Raw genomic sequence first — 21,511 nt, forward strand, 5'->3', positions numbered from 1 at the left:
TTGTTTCAGCGTCTTGTGCTGTTCTTTCATACTTGTCCTTAGGAGTTTGACCTGGTTTCCACTTTCTGTACATTTCCTTCTTGTGTTTCAGGTCATTGAAGACTGTGTTGCTTAGCCAAGTTGATCTCTGACCTTACTTCCTATCCTCCTTCTGTATGGGATTGTTTGTGCTTGTACCCTAAACATCATTTCTTTAAGGAACTGCCAACTCTACTGAATTCCTTCTGCTTTAGCCATGTTTCCCATGAGAACTTACCTTCCAGTTCTCAGGGTTTATTGGAGTCTTCTTGTATAGAGTCCATTGGGTTTGAATTGCTCTTTCCTTTTGCTCCTCTTCTAAAAATAATATACATGATCACATCACAGTTGCTCTCAACCAAATTACCTTTACCCTCATATTCCGAACCATCCTCCTTCTTGGTTGCTTAGCAGGCAGCCTCTTGGCAGGCTGCTGTTGAAGCACTTGGCAGGCTCTGACAGCTGCTGTAGACCATACGCAGGGAGTGGTTAAATGCTGCTCATTATACCCAGAGACAGACACAGCACATTGCTTTGTAATGTGCAACTGGAGATGCTCACCTAAACATTCACAGGGAAATACTTGCATCTTTTAGCTGGGCATTTAATCAAAACAAAGACAAATACTACATATACAGAGTGTTTCAGATGCTCTCCTGGGAAACCATCTATGTGGATGCAGAAACACTCCCCAGCCTTGAAGTCCAGGTAAGGAGAAGACAAAAACCTCTCCCCTGTTTCCTTTGCAGACCTAGGCATAAAATTAAAATAATGTGTTTCTTTGGACGGATCTTTCTTTGTCTGAATCTTTAATTTCTATTTACCATCACTCAGACGAATGGGAAATCTTCACTGAGGTTGTCTGATTGGTGAGTAAAATTGGATTGTTAGTAGCTTCTCACGTTACCATGATTTTCACAGTCTAGTCAAATCTCCATAAAGAGAGATTTCTTTGTCACAAAGTAGTTTGTTGTTTTTTTTTTCATTTATATATTTAGAAATTGCCATCAAATCTCTCAAGAAATAAACTGAGACATTATTTAGCTTTTGAAATCTCACCATGATGAAGTGAATCTACAGAGGATTTTTTTGACAGTCTGTTCTTCATTGCTATAGCTCTCCTCAGTTAAGAACAGTGGAGTTTAACATACAGCTAAAAGTTGATGCTACAAGGATTCTGGTGCCTGAAATGAAGAGACAGAGGCTTTCATTCACTTTCTGGCTTTGCTAAGGGTAATGTGCATCTTGACTCTTCTCATTTCAATACAGTTTGCAGCTGCATAGGATTTTGTCAAATTTCAACTGTCTGAGCAGAAATTTTCCGTGCTAGATACTGCCTCAGGATAAATTTTTAAAGCCTTAGAGCAAAAATAGTTTATAGCTTTTTATGCAGGGTATTTTGGAAACGGTGCTCTTTTCTCTCCTGTTAAATGGTTCTGGTGACCTTTCATCTAAGAAGTTCAGGTACTTTGCAGCTTTTGGAAAAAGCATTTGAAAAATGAGGTTAAGGGGATTCCTCTTGTATATTCTCAGTGAAACCTCTGCTGGACTGAGGTGACACAGGGGAGTAAACCACCCATTTTAAATAACAAGGCAAGCATGAGCAAGATTTTTTGGGGGAAAGTGTTGGGGATCACTGGCAAAATAGATTCAAAGAATGAAATCAGCAGGAAGAAACTGTGCCTTGATGAGTAGTGTGAAAATTGATGTGGGAGGGAAAGGAAAGGAAAATCTGTCAGTATAGTTTGGGAGATACTAAAATAGCTAGAGGAGCTGAAGTGCAGAGCCTGGGACTATCTGAGTACAGAGCTGAGAGTGAGAAGCAGTGGGGCTGCGTGGGAGGCTTGGAAGAAGGAGAGACAGATCTGATGAGCTGGGCTCGGAAGTGTGGTTGGTGTGGGGGGCTGTGAGGCTGACTGAGGAGACTAAGGGAGGAGTCTGGCAGTGGGAGCCCGCAAAGAGCTGGCTCGTGCATGGGGAAGACTGAACAGCAGAGTCGGGGTGAGATCTGATGGGCATTTGGGAAGCTGGAAAACAGGATTTCCTGGGCAAGCTGACTGGGAACGATACGAGGATGGCTTTTGGAGGTGAGGTGAGGATTTGCTGGAGACTGGGTGAAAATTTTGCCTGAGGAGTGGAAACAGGGACTGGGAAAGAAGGGGTCACACCTGGGGTGGGGGCTGAGGGAAAAGCACTGGTGCCCATGCAAATATATGTCCAGTAGGAGGGGAACTCACTGTTGGAAAGCTGCTGGGAAGTGGGGTGCAAGGAGGTGGAACTGGGGGTAGCGGGAGTGGAAGACTTTGGGCAGGCCATGCTGATGATGGGAGCAGGGGAAGCAGGGGCAAGCTGTGCTAGGGACCATTCTCCAGTGCCAGGAACGGCATCCTGCATGCCTGAGCCTCGCCATTTTGTTGCTGTCAGCAGGTAAGTCTGGCAAGCTTGGGTCTCATCATCGTTGATGCTGGGTTTGTTCAGAAGATAACAACCCGCTGCCACTATTGGTTATTCCATTAGAGTGAGTATCATAAGATCAGCCAAGGGAGCTAAATGATTCACCACTGACAATGATTTTTGTGCATGTTGTTATGATGCCACATGAATACATTTTTAAGTAGTTTTTCAACATTTGTTTTTTAAAGAAACAAGATATTCCATACAACATGATGCACTCAATTCACAGGATGGACATGGTCTTGAGATGCTCTAGGGTGGTGCAATAGGATCCCCACTATCTACAGCAGATGAGGGAAGGTGTGCTGTGAATCAGGCAAGAGGTTTTAGGATGAGAGTTTGGTTTCTTTGTCTGCCAAAACATTCCCACGTGGTGTGGGGTGCCCACCTTTTCAGAGACTATCATTGGCTGTCCATTCTCCATTTTCTGGTACTTGAGCAGGCTTTGGAAATCAGATTTGCAGATCTTTTAAGTATTCATATCTGTAACTGAATCAGAAAGACTATTTTGAACGTAGAGTGTACTGTAATGTTAAATACTCTGAAATGTCAGCCCTTTAGTTTCATGACTGCTGCCAAAAGCCAGCAGATAGTTCATCTTATACTCTATGTTTAGCTCATGCACCACTTTAATCCTACTATTTCCTAACTTCTTAATATTTGATACTGCATGTCCTATAGTATGATGTAAAAACATGTTTCATAAAAACAGACTTTAAACATAACATTTCTGCTGAACAGCTTGTCCTGCAATACAGAGGAGACCAGAAAGGAAATGAAAAATAGGCCTATATTTGTGTAGGGAGAGAGAATAATGCATGCACACAGTTTGTCAGTAAGCGTCAGGATGTTTCAGGGAAAGAAGTTAGTTCTGTAAAAGAGCAGGCACCAAAACACCGGTGTAAGAACTTGTATATGATTCCTGTACAGGAGTCTTTGGAGGAGTATAAAAAAGAAAGAGTTGGGGGGAATGAGAGTAGAGGTATGATTTTGGACAAAATGGTGTTGGATCCTGAAAATGAGGGTCAAAAGCTGGACTAGAATGATAGAAGAAGCTGGAGCAGATGGGAGTAAAAAGGAAAATAATTTAAGCAGAGACATTTTGTATGCACTGGAGTGTAAAAAGAGAAAGAGAGATCATGGCTGTCATCGGTCATGGCAGAGGTGTACTAGTGGAGGGAATACAAAAAGGGTATAACGAGGTGAACAGAAGCCAGGAGGTTGCCTGGGGGCTGTGTGCTAAGTAACCGGCACTGTTACAGACAGTTCTGGCTATGCTATTTGTTGTGCAATGGCAGGAATGAATGAATCAAGTTTCCACAGGGAGGTGAAAAGCCGGAGGGGGTAGAGAGGATCTAGGGTTGAAGAACCCACAAGGCGGGTAGACCTGACTGGCAAGGACACCATTGCTATTACCGACAGTAACTGAGAAGAGAAATATGGGAGGGAACTGGAAGACAGCCAGAGACCTAGTTATCAATATAATGAGAAAAGCAGAGGTATTTTGTGAGGCCCCATCTCCCATGAAATAAGCCTGCGAGGAGGTCATTCATTGCCACCGTGGTAGGCGTGCATCATGTTCTAAACTTATCTTCCATATTCCCTTTTCTCCCTTCCTCCTTTGCAAGTTTCTTAGGCTCATCTTGATTCCCTAAAAGAAAGTGGTGAAGGTTGCACTCCCATGATTGGTTCTGCAGTGGTTTAAATAGCAGTTGATACGTGCATGGGATTTTGAATTAAGCATTTAGATAAGAAGGCGCCACAGCCCATTACCAGGTAACCACGGATAAAATCATAGAATAGTTTGGGTTGGAAGGGACTTTAAAGGTCATCTAGTCTACCCCCCCTGAAATTGGCAGGGACATCTACGACTAGATCAGGTTGCTCAGAGCCCTGTCCAACCTGGCCTTGAATGTTTCCAGGGATGGAGCATCTACCACTTCTCTGCACAACCTGTTCCAGTGTTTTACCACCCTCATTGTAAAAAATTTCTTCCTTATATCTAGTCTAAATCGACCCTCTTTTAGTTTAAAACTGTTACCCCTTCTCCTACAGCAACAGACCCTGCTAAAAAGTTTGTCCCCATCTTTCTTACAATCCCCCTTTAAGTATTGAAAGGCTACAATAAGGTCTCCCCACAGTCTTCTCTTCTCCAGGCTGAACAACCCCACCTCTTTCAGCCTTTCCTCATAGCAGAGGTGCTCCATCCCTCTGATAATTTTTGTGGCCCTCCTCTGGACCTGCTCCAAGAGGTCCTTGTCTTTCTTGTGCCGAGGGCCCCAGAGCTGGACGCAGTACTCCAGGTGGGGTCTCACCAGAGCAGAGTAGAGGAGCAGAATCACCTCCCTTGACCTGCTGGCCACGCTTTTTTTGATGCAGCCCAGGATAGGGTTGGCCGCCTGGGCTGCGAGCGCACATTGTCGGCTCATGTCCAGCTTTTCATCCACCGGGTGGAGAAGCAGAGGGGATGGACTTTGTTCTCATATTATCTGTCAGGCCCCAAGAGCACTAACAGGGCCCTGGCTGCCCCTGCCCACCTTCCCCCACCCTGTCCACGGCTCAGGACCCTATGGCAGCCCCCTGGGGCCATCAGTCTGCACCAGGGCTGTTTTCCAGCTTCCCACAGCCCAGCCAAGCTGGGCCCACACACAGGCCGATGTCACCATGGCCCTGCCTGATGATATGGTCTCTTGGCTGAACCTGGCCACCATCTCCAGGTCTTCAACCTTCAGGGGTGGTGATGGATCCAGGCTGGTGAGGCCCCTGCCACACTGGCCATGCGGTTATTGCACTTGGCTCCCAGCTCCCCATCCCAAAGGGGAGAGCTGTCCCTCACTGTTCCCTGACAATATCGATGGGAAGTGACCATACTTACAAAATCAAAAGCCCATGGACTTTCTGGCTACAACTACAGGGAGGAAAACAGAGACAAGTTTGATTGCATAGTAAGGGTTGGGTTCCAGTGCGTGAGTGACTGCAGTGCATTTAATTTAATTCCTCTGTAAATGTCTGTGGTAATTTTTTGGACAGTTTTGTATATTCCTTTCTGTACTCATTTCCTTGAATTTGTTCTTCTCCATCTTTACTTCACTGAATTATACTTTGCGTCTTTTCCACTCCCATTCTCAATCTCCCTTTCCCACAGCATCGTTTGAGCAGGCTACACAGCCTTTCTACTTCCCATGGCCCTGGCTCCGCCACTTTTCCCCAGGTTGCCGCTCCCTGCTTCACTGGGAGTTTTTCTGTCAGACTCTGTGCTGCCTTTTCCCATGTACTCTTTTTTTCTCCTCACTTTGGCTCTTTCATCCCCAAATTGGCTCTTTCTTTCGCTTGCTCTTTTGTGGGCTGGTTGGTAACAGTTTTAGCACACTGGCAGCCTAACTGGTGTTGGCATCTCTGAAAAGGAGGATTTTAAGGAGTCATTTTAGGTGGAAAAGGCAATAGCTCTGTAGGTGCTTCAGATACTTCTTCCAGAAGAGGGGGGCAGCAGAGGAGAAAGCAGAAGCTATTTGTTTGTTAGCAGGGGCTAATGGTAGCAGGGGCTAGCAATATGACTGATCAGAAAGTAAAAAGTTGAGCGTTTAATACTGCGTGAGAAATGACAGGTAAAGAAAAACCTTGGAAGGCAAGACAGGGAGATGACATGGGATAAAATAGAGAAGGAGAAGCTAAAAGACAAGTGTAAGAAGGTGGTGTAATGAGAATAACAAGCAGTTTAATGATGGCGATGAGGAAGGTAGCACCGCAGTTGCTGAGACCAGAAAGAAATCTGATGCAGTAATGGAAGGCTGAGATGACCACAGCAGGGAACAAGAGTTTTAACTCATGCCTGTGTTGGAAATTGCGACTTTGTATCCGCCTCACTGCTGTGAAGGGTGCTGTTCTGTAGGACACCCCTGTCAGCCTCTTCCTCAGTAGCCCCCAGCCTAGCCCCTATGTTGTCTCCCTACTGAGCCTGTACTCGTTCTTGCATAACACCTTTCAGCCCTTGCTGCTGCAAGCGAGATGATGTCAGACCCTGGCTCTTGTTGGCAAAATGACCCAGATCAGATGGTTCTTCTAGCCCTTGGCTGTCTGCAGCCTGATGGAGCTTCCTAATCCACTAATGATTTTCCACTTAATGGAGCAGGCCGGCCTGCCTGCTGAGGCTCCAGTTTCTGGGGTGTACCTCCCTCCTGTCCATCCATAGCGAGTTGTGCAGGAACAAGGGGGCTGCAGATTTGGGTGAGCAAGGGTCTTGCTTCTAAAGGCGCAATTCACCCTGTTAGAACAGCACACTCAGAACTGTGTCCAGCAAAGCTTGTTTTTCCTGTTCGTTTTCTATTCTGGCTGTTCCTGAGGGGGTTTCTACACGTCATCCCCTCCTCGCCTTCTATGTACCCATGTAGATATCAGTATGTATGTATTTGCAGTTATCTTTTTGAAGGGATTAACGGGGTTTAAGTACAGAATGAGGCTCAGCCACTGAGAATGTTATCTGTTTCCAGAGATTTTCCCTACCTTCCACTGAGCTGCCCTACTGGTACCTTTTTTTACTTCTTGCTTCAAATGTATCAGGAACACAAATAAGTATTGTTGTAATTTCATTCTTTTAATCTGGAAAGTCCCACTTATCGTCAAGTAGGGTGCAGAGGATCACCCCTTACGCTCAGCTGTGACCAAGGTCTGTCTTTGCAAAAAATTAGCTTGAGACACACCTTTGTATCTTTATCACCAGGAGACTTTAAATCCTTATCAACCTACTTAGTTAGTTTACTTGGAGCAAATAATATACCAGCGTAACTGATATTAATGTGTTTTTGAACTACACATATGTGTGTGTATACGTATGTACACATGCGTATAGTTCAGAAATATATATATACACACACACACTTGAGTGTGTGTACATGTATTTCTATGCTTGGGTAATAGGTGCCATACATAAAGACTTAATGTTATTCAACATTTCCAGTTATAGGACTTCTAATTGTTTATAGAAGTATCAAAATACTGTTTTTTTCAGACTGATTTTTTTAATACTTCTTTAAAAACTGCTGATTTTTCAGTTGCAATGGTTCAGCAGTTCCAGGAGAAGGACTAGGGAATGCTACATTATGAATCATTGTTTTAGCAGTTCAAGGACGGAAGGATGTACCAGTGATACCTGTTAAAGGCAATGCAATCTACTCCTTCGGTGCCTGTGCTAGGAATAAATCTGCATGGCACGAGGGAGAACTTCAATCTAAGTACATGCGCTAGGTCATGTACTCACATGAGTTTATCATTAAAACATCATTGCGCTGTCTAAATATTTCCTAATTGAAAGAGTACTAGAGATTCTATATCAGACCTTGTTTTGGTCAGGGGAAAAGGAACTCATTACAAAACCAAAGTTGGTGGTTGGATAAGTGTGAGTGATTGTGGTGTAGCTACATATGGTATGAACAGTTAAAGTCCAGACCGCTAACAGATATATGGGATGATTGCAGAAAGTCTAGTATCACAAAATGGAAAGCAAGTATAGAATCATAGAATCGTTTAGGTTGGAAAAGACCTTTAAGATCATCAAGTCCAGCCGTTAACCTAGCACTGCCAAGTCCACCACTAAACCATGTCCCTAAGCACCACATCTACACTTCTTTTAAATACCTCCAGGGATGGGGACTCAACCACTTCCCTGGGCAGCCTGTTCCAGTGCCTGACTACCCTTTCGGTGAAGAAATTGTTCCTAATATCCAACCTAAACCTCCCCTCACACAACTTGAACCCATTTCCTCTTGTCCTATCACTTGTTACTTGGGAGAAGAGAGGGACCCCCACCTCGCTACAACGTCCTTTCAGGTAGTTGCAGAGAGTGATAAGGTCTCCCCTGAGCTTTCTTTTCTCCAGGCTAAACAACCCCAGTTCCCTCAGCCACTCCTCGTAAGACTTGTGCTCTAGACCCTTCCCCAGCTTCGTTGCCCTTCTTTGGACACGCTCCAGCACCTCAATGTCCTTCAGCTGGCTGTTGACCAACACCCCCAGGTCCTTTTCCGCCAGGCAGCTTTCCAGCCACTCTTCCCCAAGCCTGTAATGTTGCATGGGCTGTTGTGACCCAAGTGCAGGACCCGGCACTTGGCCTTGTTGAATCTCATACAGTTGGCTTCGGCCCATCGATCCAGCCTGTCCAGATCCCTCTGTAGAGCCTTCCTACCGTCCAGCAGATCGACACTCCCACCCAACTTGGTGTTGTCTGCAAACTTACTTAGGGTGCACTTGATCCCCTTGTCCAGGTCATTGATAAAGATATTAAACAGAACTGGCCCCAGTACTGAGCCCTGGGGAACACCACTTGTGACTGGCCGCCAGCTGGATTTAACTCCACTCACCACAACTCTTTGGGCCCAGCCATCCAGACAGTTTTTTACCCAGTGAAGCGTACTCCCATCCAAGCCATGAGCAGCCAGTTTCTCCAGGAGGATGCTGTGGGAAACAATGTCAAAGGCTTTACTGAAGTCCAGGTAGACAACATCCACAGCCTTTCCCTCATCCACTAAGCGGGTCACCTTGTCACAGGAGGAGATCAGGTTAGTCGAGCAGGACATGCCTTTCATAAACCCATGCTGACTGGGCCTTATCCCCTGGCTGTCCTGTACATGTTGTATGATGGCACTCAGGACGATCTGCTCCATAACCTTCCCTGGCACCGAGGTCAGGTTGACAGGCCTATAGTTCCCCGGGTCCTCCTTCCAGCCATCCTTGTAGATGGGCATCACATTTGCTAACCTCCAGTTGACTGGAACCTCCCTGGTTAGCCAGGACTGCTGAGAGATGATGGAAAGTGGCTTGGTGAGCACTCCACCAGCTCCCTCAGTACTCTTGGGTGGATCCCATCCAGCCTCATAGACTTGTGTTTGTCTATGTGATGTAGCAGGTCACAAACCATTTCCCCTTGGATTATGGGGGCTTCATTCTGCTCCCTGTCCCTGTCTTCCAGCTCAGGGGGCTGGGTACCCCAAGAACAGCTGGGAAGTATGAGACAAATGAACCAAGAGAAAGCAATTTAACAGAAAAAATTATCCAATAACTCAGGCATATGACAATTTTGTGAGCACCCTGGAAAAGTACAATCTCATCATTGAGATAGAGAGCTCTACTGGGTGAAATGATCTAGCCTGACATATAGGGGATGTGCAAGTAGGTTGCCAGCTACTCTTCCATACCTAGTATAGCACATAGAAAAGGGGGATGTTGAAAGTAATTAAAAGCAGAAAATTGTCATAAATTTCTTGAAGGAAACAGAAGGATGGAAAGAACATATTATGGTCAGCAAACTTGAGAACAAAGATATGAACAACGTGATACAACTTTTTTTGGTTTTGTTATGAGGAGTGTGTATATTGGGACGAAAAGAATCTTAACAATGGATTAGTAGAGGGAGATGGTAGAACTATCAGTAATGCAAAGAAGGTTGGAATTCAATAAATATTTCTCATTTTATGAGGACTTCAGACCTTTTTCCCATCTCGCCTGCACATGAGATGGTTGGCATTGCTCTCTCCAATAATCTGTTCCCCATTTGCTGCCACTCTTGGCTTGAGCAATTGCTCTGGTTGCTCTCTCATAGAAACGTTATATTATGTTGTAAGAAATGGATTTCACCAAACTGACTTACTGTTTTCATTTGTGTTTGGTTGATTAAGGTAGTGGATTGATATAGTGGATTTAGAATTGTATAAAGCATCCGACTTGATACTGCAGCATGTTTTGGCTAAGAAGCTACAAAGCCATCAAATCAGCTGGACACAAATTGAAGGAATTAAACACTAGTTAACTGACAGGCTTCAAAAAATCTCATCGTCTGATTGATAGAAATGCTTCCAAAAGGGTTCTGCAAGAAAGGGTTCTGTGAGGATCATTCCTCCTACTGCCTGGTTTACTGTTTAGTAATGTCCAAGAAAGAGTCATAAAATGATTTCTGATGAAATCTGCAGAATCCACTAAGACATGCAGAGTTGAAAATATTAAGCCATAGCTACGTATGGTTGATCTATAATGATGTGATCTGAAGAACAAACAAAAAACAACAGTGCGGTGTAAGGCTGTTATCTAGAAGATTCTATGCTTCATGAAAAATAAAAGACAAACAAAAAAATCCACACATCCCCCCAACTATGTGTAACAAGAACAAAGCAGATTAATGCCCTATATTTAGTTTTTAGTGTTTTTTCTTGTCTTTGAGGATATGTTAGTTCCAATGAGACATTTAGATCTCCGACCCCTTGCTGTGTTACTTTTCACTAGAAGATATTTCTGCCTTTTTTTGAGTCCTATGGTACTGTCTTTCCACCTTGCCTGTGGGAGCCCATTCTGCTGCCCTTTGGTTACAGCAGAACTAGACTATTTATTATGGAGTTTTTGTGTTAACAGACTCACCACACTTTGACTGAGGAATGCCTTGTAGTTACCCAGTCACCTTGAATCACACTTAAAGCAAAGTAGGATGAGGTAAAATGCAAATAGATGTAATTCATTACATCTAAAGTAGACAACACAATTACAAGTATCTGGAAAAGACATCAGTGAAAGAATAGAAGAAAAAGTTCATCTGATCTACTGACACTGAATGTATCACAAAGGTGTTTTTTGTTTTGGCTTTTTTCCACCCTTTTTCATTTCCAGGTGCCTTGTCCCTCTTCTGGCAAAATGGCTCTGAGAATTTTTTTTCCTTCTATTCCTCAGATTACTCTTAGGTGATTTTCATCGTTGGAGACCTTGCATTACACAGAACTGCATATTGGGGTCACCCATCAGAAAACATCTTCAGAAGAAGCCTTTGGGCTTCACCTTCAGGTACTTCTCTGAATTGTCATGTTGACCTCACTTGTTGATGGATGGTTTTAGCTCTTACAGCCAGTCTGCACTTTGAAGTTTTCTAAGGGGTCCAGACAGATTTAATCTGTCACCTTGGAGCTCATTCTATCCCTCCTTATAGTCTGACCGTTGTCCTGAATTAAAATAAGGATTCTTTTGCTTCTACAAATATGTAAATGTCTTAGGAGTGTCTTATGGTGGACCTTATATTCTGTACCAGTAATTTCATTAACAAATATATACGATACAAGTATCTAAATAGGGTAAATAATCTAGTTCATTGTTGTGGTTTAACCTGTCAGGCAGCTAAACACCACACAGCTGTTTGTTCACTCCACCACCCCCCCTAGGATGGGGGAGAGAATTGGGAAAAAAAGTAAAATTAATGGGTTGAGATAAAGACAGTTTAATAGGACAGAAAAGGAAGGGATACCAATAATAATAATGATAAAAGAATATACAAAATAAGTGATGCACAATGCAATTGGTCGCTGCCTGCCAATCGATGCCCAGCCGGTTCCTGAGCAGTGGTCACTGCCCCCTGGCCAGCTCCCCCCAGTTTATATACTGAGCATGACGTCATACAGTATGGAATAGCCCCTTGGCCAGTCTGGGTCAGCTGTCCTGGCTGTGCCCCCTCCCACCTTCGTGTGCACCGGGCAGAGCATGGGAAGCTGAAAAAGCCCTAGACTAGTGTAAGCACTACTTAGCAACAACTAAACCATCAGTGTGTTATCAACGTTATTCTCATACTAAATCCAAAACACAGCACTATACCAGCTACTAGGAAAACAAAACAAAAAAATGCTGTCCCAGCCGAAAACAGGACATTCATTTTCTGATTCCTGAGACAGCTATGATAACAATAACTACCGTGAGGTGACAGCATTTAAGGTACATGAAGCCCAACCTCTTTCTCCTAAGCAGACTCCTGACAAGGAGTCCCTGTACAGAATTGTTCAGTGTCATATTTATTTTAATTATACACTGTGTGAAACTGGGTCTTCAGAGCACTGCAGAAAAAGAATAAAAAGAGATCACTCAATCTTGGACCTCATGAGATCAATGAACAATCTGATTGACTTTAGCTGGCCTTGAAAACAGCCTTTGGTGCATCAGAAGTCAATAGATCGCACACTGAAGGGAGAATTGGCATGCAGTGAAGAAAAGGTTAAAGGCCAAAGATCAACCCATATTTTTTCTTGTAGCCTTTATAATGGTCTTATGCAGCCAAGAAAATGCAAAAATATTGGCTAAATGCCATCATGTGTAAAAATACTGCGTTCATTTGAGTGAGTATTGTAACAGGTTAATGTAAACACAAGTAAATTGTTAATATATGTGACTGCAGGCTTGTTCATAATGATGTTTACAGGTCAGGGATAGTGAACAGTCATCCCTCTCTGTTTCTCAGGTGATGCCTACACTAATGGAGATTTAATAATTAGTAATGCCATTAACTGTATGAGTTTGAAGATATTCTGGTAAAGACGTGTGATGTAATAATGACCTATCAGCCCTGAAAGGAAGAAGCCTTGTGTGCAAGTACATTTTCAGCAATTTAACTGGGGCTGCCTCTACTGCTGTCTCAGAACACAGAGGGAACCAGTTTCCATTATGGCAGCTGGGGTTTATGTACATCCATAGGGATGGGGAGCACCACAAATAACTTCCAGAGTGGTCCTGTTGCATCTTTGTAAAAACAAAAACAAAAAAAAGTTGAAGTTAATCAAGAAATCCAAGCAAAGATGTTTTTATTGCCAGCAGGGTCAGGGTGAAAAATTGAGAAGTGGAAAAAGAAGACGGTGTTGCTTGACTTTTGATGGTGCAGACTTTATCGGACTGAAATAGAATGTCATGTTTGCCAGTAGTTATGGTTTTGCGCTTAATTTTGCTACTTCAAATAAAAAGTGATGAAAAGCATGCTGATGAAGAGCTTTCTAATGGGGGCAACACAGTAAGATTGCACAGAGAACTTCGAGAGCTCTCTTTCCAGGAAGCGCAAGGGGACAGAACGAGTGAGCACAGGAGAGGGAATACGTTGATTGTTGGACTGCGTTGGCCTTCTCTCCTTTTATCTGCGAACATGGAACATCTCCTTTTCTGTTGTTTCCTCTGCTGCTTCTGTATGCTTCCTGCTGTAGTGAACCATTTTGAGGCTTTTATGCTGCAGCAGCAATGGCAGCAAACATATATACACCGCAGTGTCTTTGGGAGAGAGAGAATGGGAGAACTAACCTATTATTAGTTGTTAGGATTCTCTGCTGGCATGTGGTAGAGTTTCTCCTGCACTGAATATTGATTTATTTGTACAAAGTGGAAAGCTTTGGGGCAAGATATGGGAACAATCTCATCCTGAATGCATCACAGGTTTGCGGATAGGCCCGTTGCAGGTTACAGAAAACTTTGTACTCCCAGACTCCAACAAGTAAGGTTATTTATTTAAAAAATACATCTCTCTAATCCTAAATGAAGTTATTGTTACGCAATGTGATGAGACAGATGAGTTTGCTTGGCAGGAACATCAGCTTTAGATGAGGAGAAGGGAGGAGTATTTGCTCATACACAGTTCATTGTTCTGAGAAAGGGGGGAATTTTATAATACTTTGAAATGGTCATATTATTTGTCTGTCTGTTTGGTTTAACAGTATAATTGTGGTGAGTTTTTTTCATAGGAGAATTTTTACTTATTAGCAGAGCCTGTTTTTATAGGTCTTGAAAGGTCTTTCTGTTATCACAAATTCTGTAAGAGAATACCATGTTATCTTTGCTATATCAGTCATACAAAATCTAACTTGTATTATCTTTCCTTGTTGACAGAAAGGCAGATTTCCACTTTAGAGATCACATCATCCTCCTTCCTGTGAAAATAATATGAACCAGAAGGTGTTAGTTTTCCTTCTCCCAAATTTTATTTTTGCGATATTTCTTTTTGGGTTTTTCTGTAAGAGACAAAAAAACCTAACAGGTGAGTAAAGAATTTACCAACAGAAAGACTTAATGTTTTCTGGAACCAGGGACACCTTTCCCAAATGTGTTAGAAAGTAACTATGGAGCCTAAGTGATAAACAATACCATGAAAATATCCAGGGCCCTGTCACTGTGATAGCTATCTTAGCAATGTATGACAGGAAGAGCACTACAAAAGCCAGCTGACATTAGAAGCGTTAGAACATCCATCTTGCTTAGAGTAATATTGATAACGTTGAAAGTTTTCATTTTAACAAACTTTTCACTAAGCAGGATAGTTTATTGCATGTTTGCCACAGTGGAGTCCGGTGACAGTAAACAAAAAATTTATTTTAGCATTTTCATTAGTTTTTGTATGCAGGGAGATAGACTGAGTGCTATGGTTGACACAAAAGAAGAGACTTATATAAGTCTATTTCACACTAATAGTTTAAATTTCTTCCTTGGTTGCAGGTGCTTTTCCTGATCCCACTGAAGATTGGCTGGCAATTCAAAATGATCGCAAAAGCACACTGGCTTCTGTCTGCCTGAAGAATGACCTTCGTAAATTAAGAAGCAAATGGGATTCTCATGTTGCAAACCAGCTCTTTGTGGAGCACAAACATAAATTTATCTACTGTGAGGTGCCCAAGGTAGGCTGCTCCAACTGGAAGAGAACTATTTTTCTTCTCCAAGCAGACTTGAATGCAGAAGCTTCTGAAATTGAGCATGACCACATCCACCAAACCTCGCTGATCAAAAAGCTGGTGACTTACCCTCCTGCCATACAAAAGGAATTTCTGAACAATTACACCAAAGTGATGTTCACCAGACATCCCTTGGAACGGCTGGTTTCAGCTTACAGAGACAAACTTCTGCACTCTGAGCCATTCTACAGTATCACTGTTGCTAATGAGATTAGGGCAATGTTCAGGAAAACAAAAAATTCTTCTGAAAAAGTGAGTTTCCAGGAGTTTGTCAACTTCATTATAGCAAAACCACCAAATACTCTTGACATTCACTGGAAACCAATGTTTCTGCTCTGTGATCCTTGCAACATTCACTATGATATTCTGGGTAAGTATGAAACTCTTGGGTTAGATTCTGAGCATGTTCTGAAGGTCATTGGAGCACCAGAGAGCCTGCACTACCCCAGCTTGAAGAGGTATGGCTCAGAGAAACGAACTAACGGTGATATCACCTTGGAGTATCTCAGACAATTGAACTCAGAACAAATCGAGAAGATCAAAAAATTGTATCAAATGGATTTTTTCTTGTTCAACTATACTATGAAATATGAGGATTATTTTTCCCTGAATGACTAATGTAGGTTAAAAAAAGAACGGTTTCCTTTGTACAAAATGGGCTGAACTTGTCCTCACAGGTGCTTGATAGGTGGGTTGGTGACTGCTGCTGAGATTTTACTGGTGTTTGGAGACATGGTTTATCATCCTAAGCACTCTTATAACAAATCCCTGCCATGATCTGTTGTACTGTAGAGTACTTTACCTATCTGAAATTATTGTCTTTCTGTTGATCATTAATGGCATATATTTGTTTCATGAAGACTGTTTATAAATGATAGATTTTGGTTTGTTGGTAAGAGATAGGGGAAGGATGAAGAATGTTGTTTTTCACAATTAATATTTTTAGAACACCTTTTTCTAATATACATTATTTTAATTTTTTATTAGAAAAAGATATACGAAGCAATAAATAATCTGCTTTAGATTATTTCAATCATGGATCCTGTAGGAAAGGAGCAAATTACTTCAGATGCTTGAAGCTGCATTACACAGAACTTAATGCCTGATTATATTCCCCTCTGGCAGTGCTCTCACCTCAGCCCACCAGTCTCATCCCTCAAGCAGCACAGTTGGCAGCAATCCAGCCAGGGTTTCCCTTATACCTCTTCCAAATCTTCTGATAAGCAGGTCTGGTGTTCACGGTGACTTTGCAAACTCTTTTCAACACCTTTGTGAGCGTTATGGTCTGATTTAAGCAGGAAGGTCTGAAAAATGTATCTTTTTTTAGAGAACTAGTTAGAGGTACCTTCTAAACTGTACAACTGGGGTGGTGCAGGATCTAAAATCTCAGTGGGAAGGTGACTCTCACCTATTCTCCAAAAGCACTTACCACTCAGGCAACTGACTGGCCAGTCTGAAGAGGGGGGACAATGTTTGGGCTTTCCCCATTTGTGCCTGCTGGAGCCCATGAGCCCTTGGGACTTACCTGAGCATGGCACTTAGGTGGAGCTGGGTAACCTCAGATAATACATTTGTTCTACCTGTTGCTTTCTCACCTCATGGGAGATTGAGTGCAAAGAAACTGTAGAATTATGGTGAGGGAAGCAATGAAGCATGTGGGAGAAGCAATTCAAACCATTATCCACTTCTTGTATTCCTAGGTGGCTTTGGTTTTAGATCACTGAGGGGTCTATAACTGCTGCTATATTAACTACGAGGCTTTCCCCATTTTTTTAAAAATCTATTGCCTAGTCACATTGAAAATTAATTTGTGACCATATTAATTGTAGCAAGTTTTAGAAACTAATTATGTACTACCTTTAGGGGATGTCAGTCTCTCAGGAGCTGACTTGAAAATCTGTCAAATGCACTTAGTTCCTATCAGCTATATCTGCAAATGTACAAAGGCTGGCAGGCTAGTCTTGGCTCCAAAGCTGGCTCACAGCTTCTCATTACATAGAAAAGGACAGGGACAAAATAACTTAATCATGCTGCAGTCACCAATCTGTATAGCCATTGCTGCCAGCAGCATGGCCAAGGGAGAGGGAAAAGGGGACTGGGAAAAATGGATGTGATGGGATTTGTTTGAGTCATGAGGGTTGTGAAGAGAGCTCCCAGTGCAGGGAGTGGGATGCAGGGGTGGTCTACCCCAGAGGGAAGATGCAGTGATATATTGGACATCAGCTGGAGACACCGATGAGACCATGGTGGCAGGAGGAGGCAGAGGAAGAAGCTTTCTGCGTCTCTCCTTGACGGCAGATGCTACACAAAGCCAGGACTACTGTTCAGTACACCTGGCAGCTCTTGCACAGCTGACTGTTCCATAAACGGGGCAGCTTTGGCACAGGGAGAGATTCAAAGTGAGAAGACCAAGCAAGAACAGCAAAATTATTATTTTTTTTTTACATAGCTTGTGATTTTATGCAGAGTGATTCATGGTTCTGGATCTTACCCCCACCACCACCATATTTGGTGTCCCCACAGTCCTGCTATCCCCCGACACTGGATCGCTCATGCTGCCCTGGCAACCCTGTAGTTCACATGGATTTTTTTTTTACTTTTTAATTTTGATGAGGCAGAGGAAGCTGGAAATGACTCCCATCAAAGTTAAGGCTATACAGAGGGATGCAGTCTCTCTCTCCCTCTCTCTGTCTTTCCTGAATCAGAGCCATCTCCAGCTACGTGCTTCTCCTGCTTTCTTTGCCAGACCATGCAGAGGAAGAGGGGAATAAGATTTGCTTCATAACTTGCTTCTACGTGATAGATCCCTCCAAAGCTGTAAGCTTCAGCAAAGATACTTTAATTTTCTGGCACCATCAGCCAGCCTAGGAAAACTGAAGAAATGATACTGACAGTGTCTGAGAGGCGTCTTTGCTATCGGCAGTCTAGTGTTAATACTCCTCTCCAGTTTCTTGCTGTTAGATATGAGTGGCTTTCTATTCTTATTTCCTCTTTCAAACAGGATCACATATTTTTCCTATGTTGGTGACAAAAAACGGATGGCTAATTCATTTGTCACAAGCACTAGTCAGTAACAGAAGGCTATCTATTGATGTAGAAAAATCTCTGTAACTATTCATGACGGACTTTCAGATCTGACATTTGCCTATAGGAAACTGTAAGTAGCACATTGCCCAGAACCACTGGCTTCTGTAACGCTGTTTAGCTGATGTGGGTCTCGCACAAAAAACTGCAGCAGACATGTGTGTGCATGTGTGTATATATAACAACTCTTTTAGGAAGTAGTGTCATACAAGAACAGTATAAATTGTGCATTACCAGCGCTAATAAAATTAGAATAATGGGTTGATATCTGTTGGAAAATAGTAAAAAGGGACATTACCTTATAAAGGATCTTGTAACATTCCCCTGCAGGCATCTTTTAATGCTCAACCCAAGTTACTGCATTTCCATTTCTGTGAGCTTGAGAATACTCCCTAACACTCCCCCCACCCACGAGTTGCTGTGCAGTGGCGCAGGAGGACATAAGAGCTCTGCAATATGTTTCAGAGTTAATGAAAACAATGGCAACTTGCTCCATGTTGTAAAAAGCTTTCACAGCTTGCGAAGATGGGCGTGGAAGTTTGGGCTGAGCTCAAAAAACGAGTCTGCAGGAGAGAATTGCAAGGTCTTTAGTACTTGCGTTGAATTGGCTGTATTTTTCAGTGATAGCTGTCAAGTGGCAATGCTTGCAGAAAACTCTGGTCTATAATATTTCCTAACAGATGAGCGACTGCCCATTGCCCAGAGCAGAGTGGGGACTGTACCACCCTGTTTATTCCCCAGGTGAACCCCAAGGCTCATTCCACTGGACAGCATTGTAAGTTCGCCAATGAAAGGGCTTACTGTTATTTCATTCTTGATGTTGTAATGTAATAAAAGTTGATGAAGGCTCTGGACCTTGTCGTAGCCAGCCCACAAGAACAGCAAGACATCTGTAAACTTTGTGATGAAAATGATGACTGTCTCTTCATGGCTTGAGAGAGAGATTTCCCGTACTGCCTTCCCTACAAGTGTACTGTCCGGAACAAAGGCTCTGAGCTGAGCCAGCCTCCCTCCTGCCTTTGCCGAGAGAAGAACCTCCAGTGGAGCTTCTTTAGTTTGGGTGCTAACCCTGGGTGATGTTTTCCTGGGAGGAAAGTGGGTGCTTGCAGTTGGGAGCAGGGGTGGAGGCGACGTGACATGGCACGGCTTGGGGCTCAGGCCCTGGGGTGGATTAGAAGGGGTAGGCGTTGCCATAATTAATCTTCTGATTTATTGTTGTATGCCTGTGATATGACAGTTGGCTATGTTTGATTTCTAATTACTGTAATAAACTGCAGTGAGTTAACACACTAATCTATTTACTCATCCTTCTCAATAACATCTGTTTAAAAAAAAAAAGACTTGGAGCTGTCCCATCAAATCATAACATAGGCCACACGCTGTTAGACAGCAATAAGTACAAAGCCATTTGGCTCTGCTTTGGTACGTTAGTATAAAGCTGTCTCACAGGACTCTTAAAGAATTGAAAGAATTAGCAAATCCTAATGAGTGTTCCAGTTTGGAGAAAAGATGGAGCTAAGGAAAGGAAGAGAAACAAAAAATCGTTCAGTCAAGCTTGCAGCTTTCCTACAACTCTATCTATCAGCAGTGAGGAAATAAGAGAGAATTTTCCCATTCTCATGGATATGCACACACACATCCTTTTAGGACAGGTATCCACAAACCTGACATCATACTTTCTTCGTGAAAGTATAAGAGATGTGATAGTTGATCAGCATATGTCAGCGGTGGAGACCATGTCACCAGTTGTTCCTTGAAGCAGACATTTTCTCCACTTAAAAGTGATGATTCTGCCCATAAGCAGTCCTAATTTTTCACACAATTTTGAGTGTGAGTCTTAACAGGTAAACTGCGATTAGTGGTTTCTTGTTCAGAGAACTTCCCAAAGCAGGACAGCTGTGAACAGAATAAAAGGTGTCCACCGAAGAACAGCACGAGCAATGAAACTTCGAGTATCCGCTGCTCCACAGAGGTGTCCTCTGACCAAGGGGAAGAAGAGCAAACCCCACCTGTGCAAGTCACTGCGCACCGAACAAACTGCAGCCCTCAAGGCTCGCAGCTAGAAGGTGATTCTCTTTCTGCATTCGGACTGTTAATACATCAAAAGCTTTTAGCTCTACAATCTCCAGTGTTCTTGGCTTGTCTGTCATAGCGGTAGAACAAGAAAAGGAAAAGGGAAACAGGAAAAGGAAAAGACACTAGTGCTCTGTGATCGTGGTGCAGGCCTGGCATGACTTCTCCCTGTCACAGCACTTCTTATCTCCCTTCCTTCCAGAATTATATGCTAGGTCACGCTTTAGTGTAAAACAAAAAGTTATTAAATTATATAACTTACATATATTAATGTAAACTAAATAAAATCAAAACAGGCAGAGAATTTACCTGGTAGAAGTGTCTGAAATTTCAGGAAGCCCTCTTGGAAGTTGTGACCGGGTATCGAATGTACACAGGTGTGCAGTTACAATGCTGCTTCTAGTAAGAACTATTTTTAAAGAAAAAGCTCAAGTGATCATAAATCTCAGTCAGTATACTGAGACTAAAATTCCAGTGAATCAGCAGATCAAAAATTAATGGTACATCACAGGATGAGGTCTGTGAAAAGGAACCGGCTCAACACCGTTTCAGCACTACCCATGTATGCCTCACCTTTGCTCACAACTACTAGAACACTTTCTTCATACCTCCAGGATCCTTCTTGTAGCTTCTTCTGGAGATGTACCAAAGCTTAGCAAGATGAAAGCGCTTTCTCAAAAAGTCCCATCATCCCACCCTGTGGAGACATTGTTAATGAGGTTATACATCAGCCATTACTGAGGTTATACATCAGTCGTGGTGTCCCACCAAAGGTACAACAGTTCAGCCATTACTGGAGCTCAGAGCAGAACTTAGCACAAGTACCCAAAGCCAGGTAGATATACTCCAGTTTATATTTCTATAATTTAGTAGAAGTATGGGGAAAGCCTTTTACCTACAAATCTATGGCTAATATCCCGACTCTCACCTCACTTGATTGCATTGTCCCCCCCTTTTTTCCCAGATCCCTTCTTCAGTATTCACCTGAACTGCATGTATGGACTCCTGCTGAGTTCCCACAGTTAGGGGCCACCAAACAGGTGCTGCTGATGCTGACTTATTCAGGCACAGGCTGGTGCCAGGTGCGTGTTGCTGGATGTATTGCAACTATTGTAAGAAGGCTTGTTGTGTGAGAAAGTTGTTCAAGCACCTGCTTGAACCTACTACAAGGTGAGATGTGAATATAAAGTGAAGGATGTTTTGAAGGCATTTCTGCCCCTAAAAATAAACTTATATCTTCCATTCAGATAGGTTTAGTGGGTAAGGGAGAAAGCTAGTTTTGGGATCATCGACATCAAGTCTCAGAGGCCCCTGTTAATTAAAAACCAAAAGGGACAGGAAACCCTCTCTCGTGAGGGGCTGTCATTCTCTGCAGGGTTAAATTTTGTTTC

At 42.9% G+C, this 21,511-nt stretch overlaps 1 protein-coding gene across 3 annotated transcripts; it reads left to right on the forward strand.

Moving 5' to 3' along the window:
* The first annotated feature begins 565 nt into the window (after nucleotides 1-565).
* LOC104020356 (carbohydrate sulfotransferase 9) lies at nucleotides 566-19,218 on the forward strand. Of its 3 annotated transcripts, none has more exons than XM_087746252.1 (4): nucleotides 566-726; nucleotides 11,176-11,286; nucleotides 14,128-14,275; nucleotides 14,731-19,218. In XM_087746252.1, the coding sequence occupies exons 3-4, from the start codon at nucleotides 14,182-14,184 to the stop codon at nucleotides 15,579-15,581; spliced, it is 945 nt and encodes a 314-aa protein (XP_087602378.1). In that variant the 5' UTR covers nucleotides 566-726; nucleotides 11,176-11,286; nucleotides 14,128-14,181; the 3' UTR covers nucleotides 15,582-19,218. The 3 variants fall into 3 exon arrangements, with proteins under 3 accessions (XP_087602378.1, XP_009472047.1, XP_087602379.1); XM_009473772.2 differs by lacking the exon at nucleotides 566-726 and adding an exon at nucleotides 2,002-2,105; XM_087746253.1 differs by lacking the exon at nucleotides 566-726 and adding an exon at nucleotides 2,003-2,110.
* The last annotated feature ends 2,293 nt before the right edge of the window (nucleotides 19,219-21,511 follow it).

The sequence above is a fragment of the Nipponia nippon genome, unplaced genomic scaffold (genome assembly GCF_047370975.1).
Source record: "Nipponia nippon isolate SJK-2023a ecotype South Korea unplaced genomic scaffold, ASM4737097v1 scaffold_10, whole genome shotgun sequence".
Classification (NCBI taxonomy): domain Eukaryota; kingdom Metazoa; phylum Chordata; class Aves; order Pelecaniformes; family Threskiornithidae; genus Nipponia; species Nipponia nippon.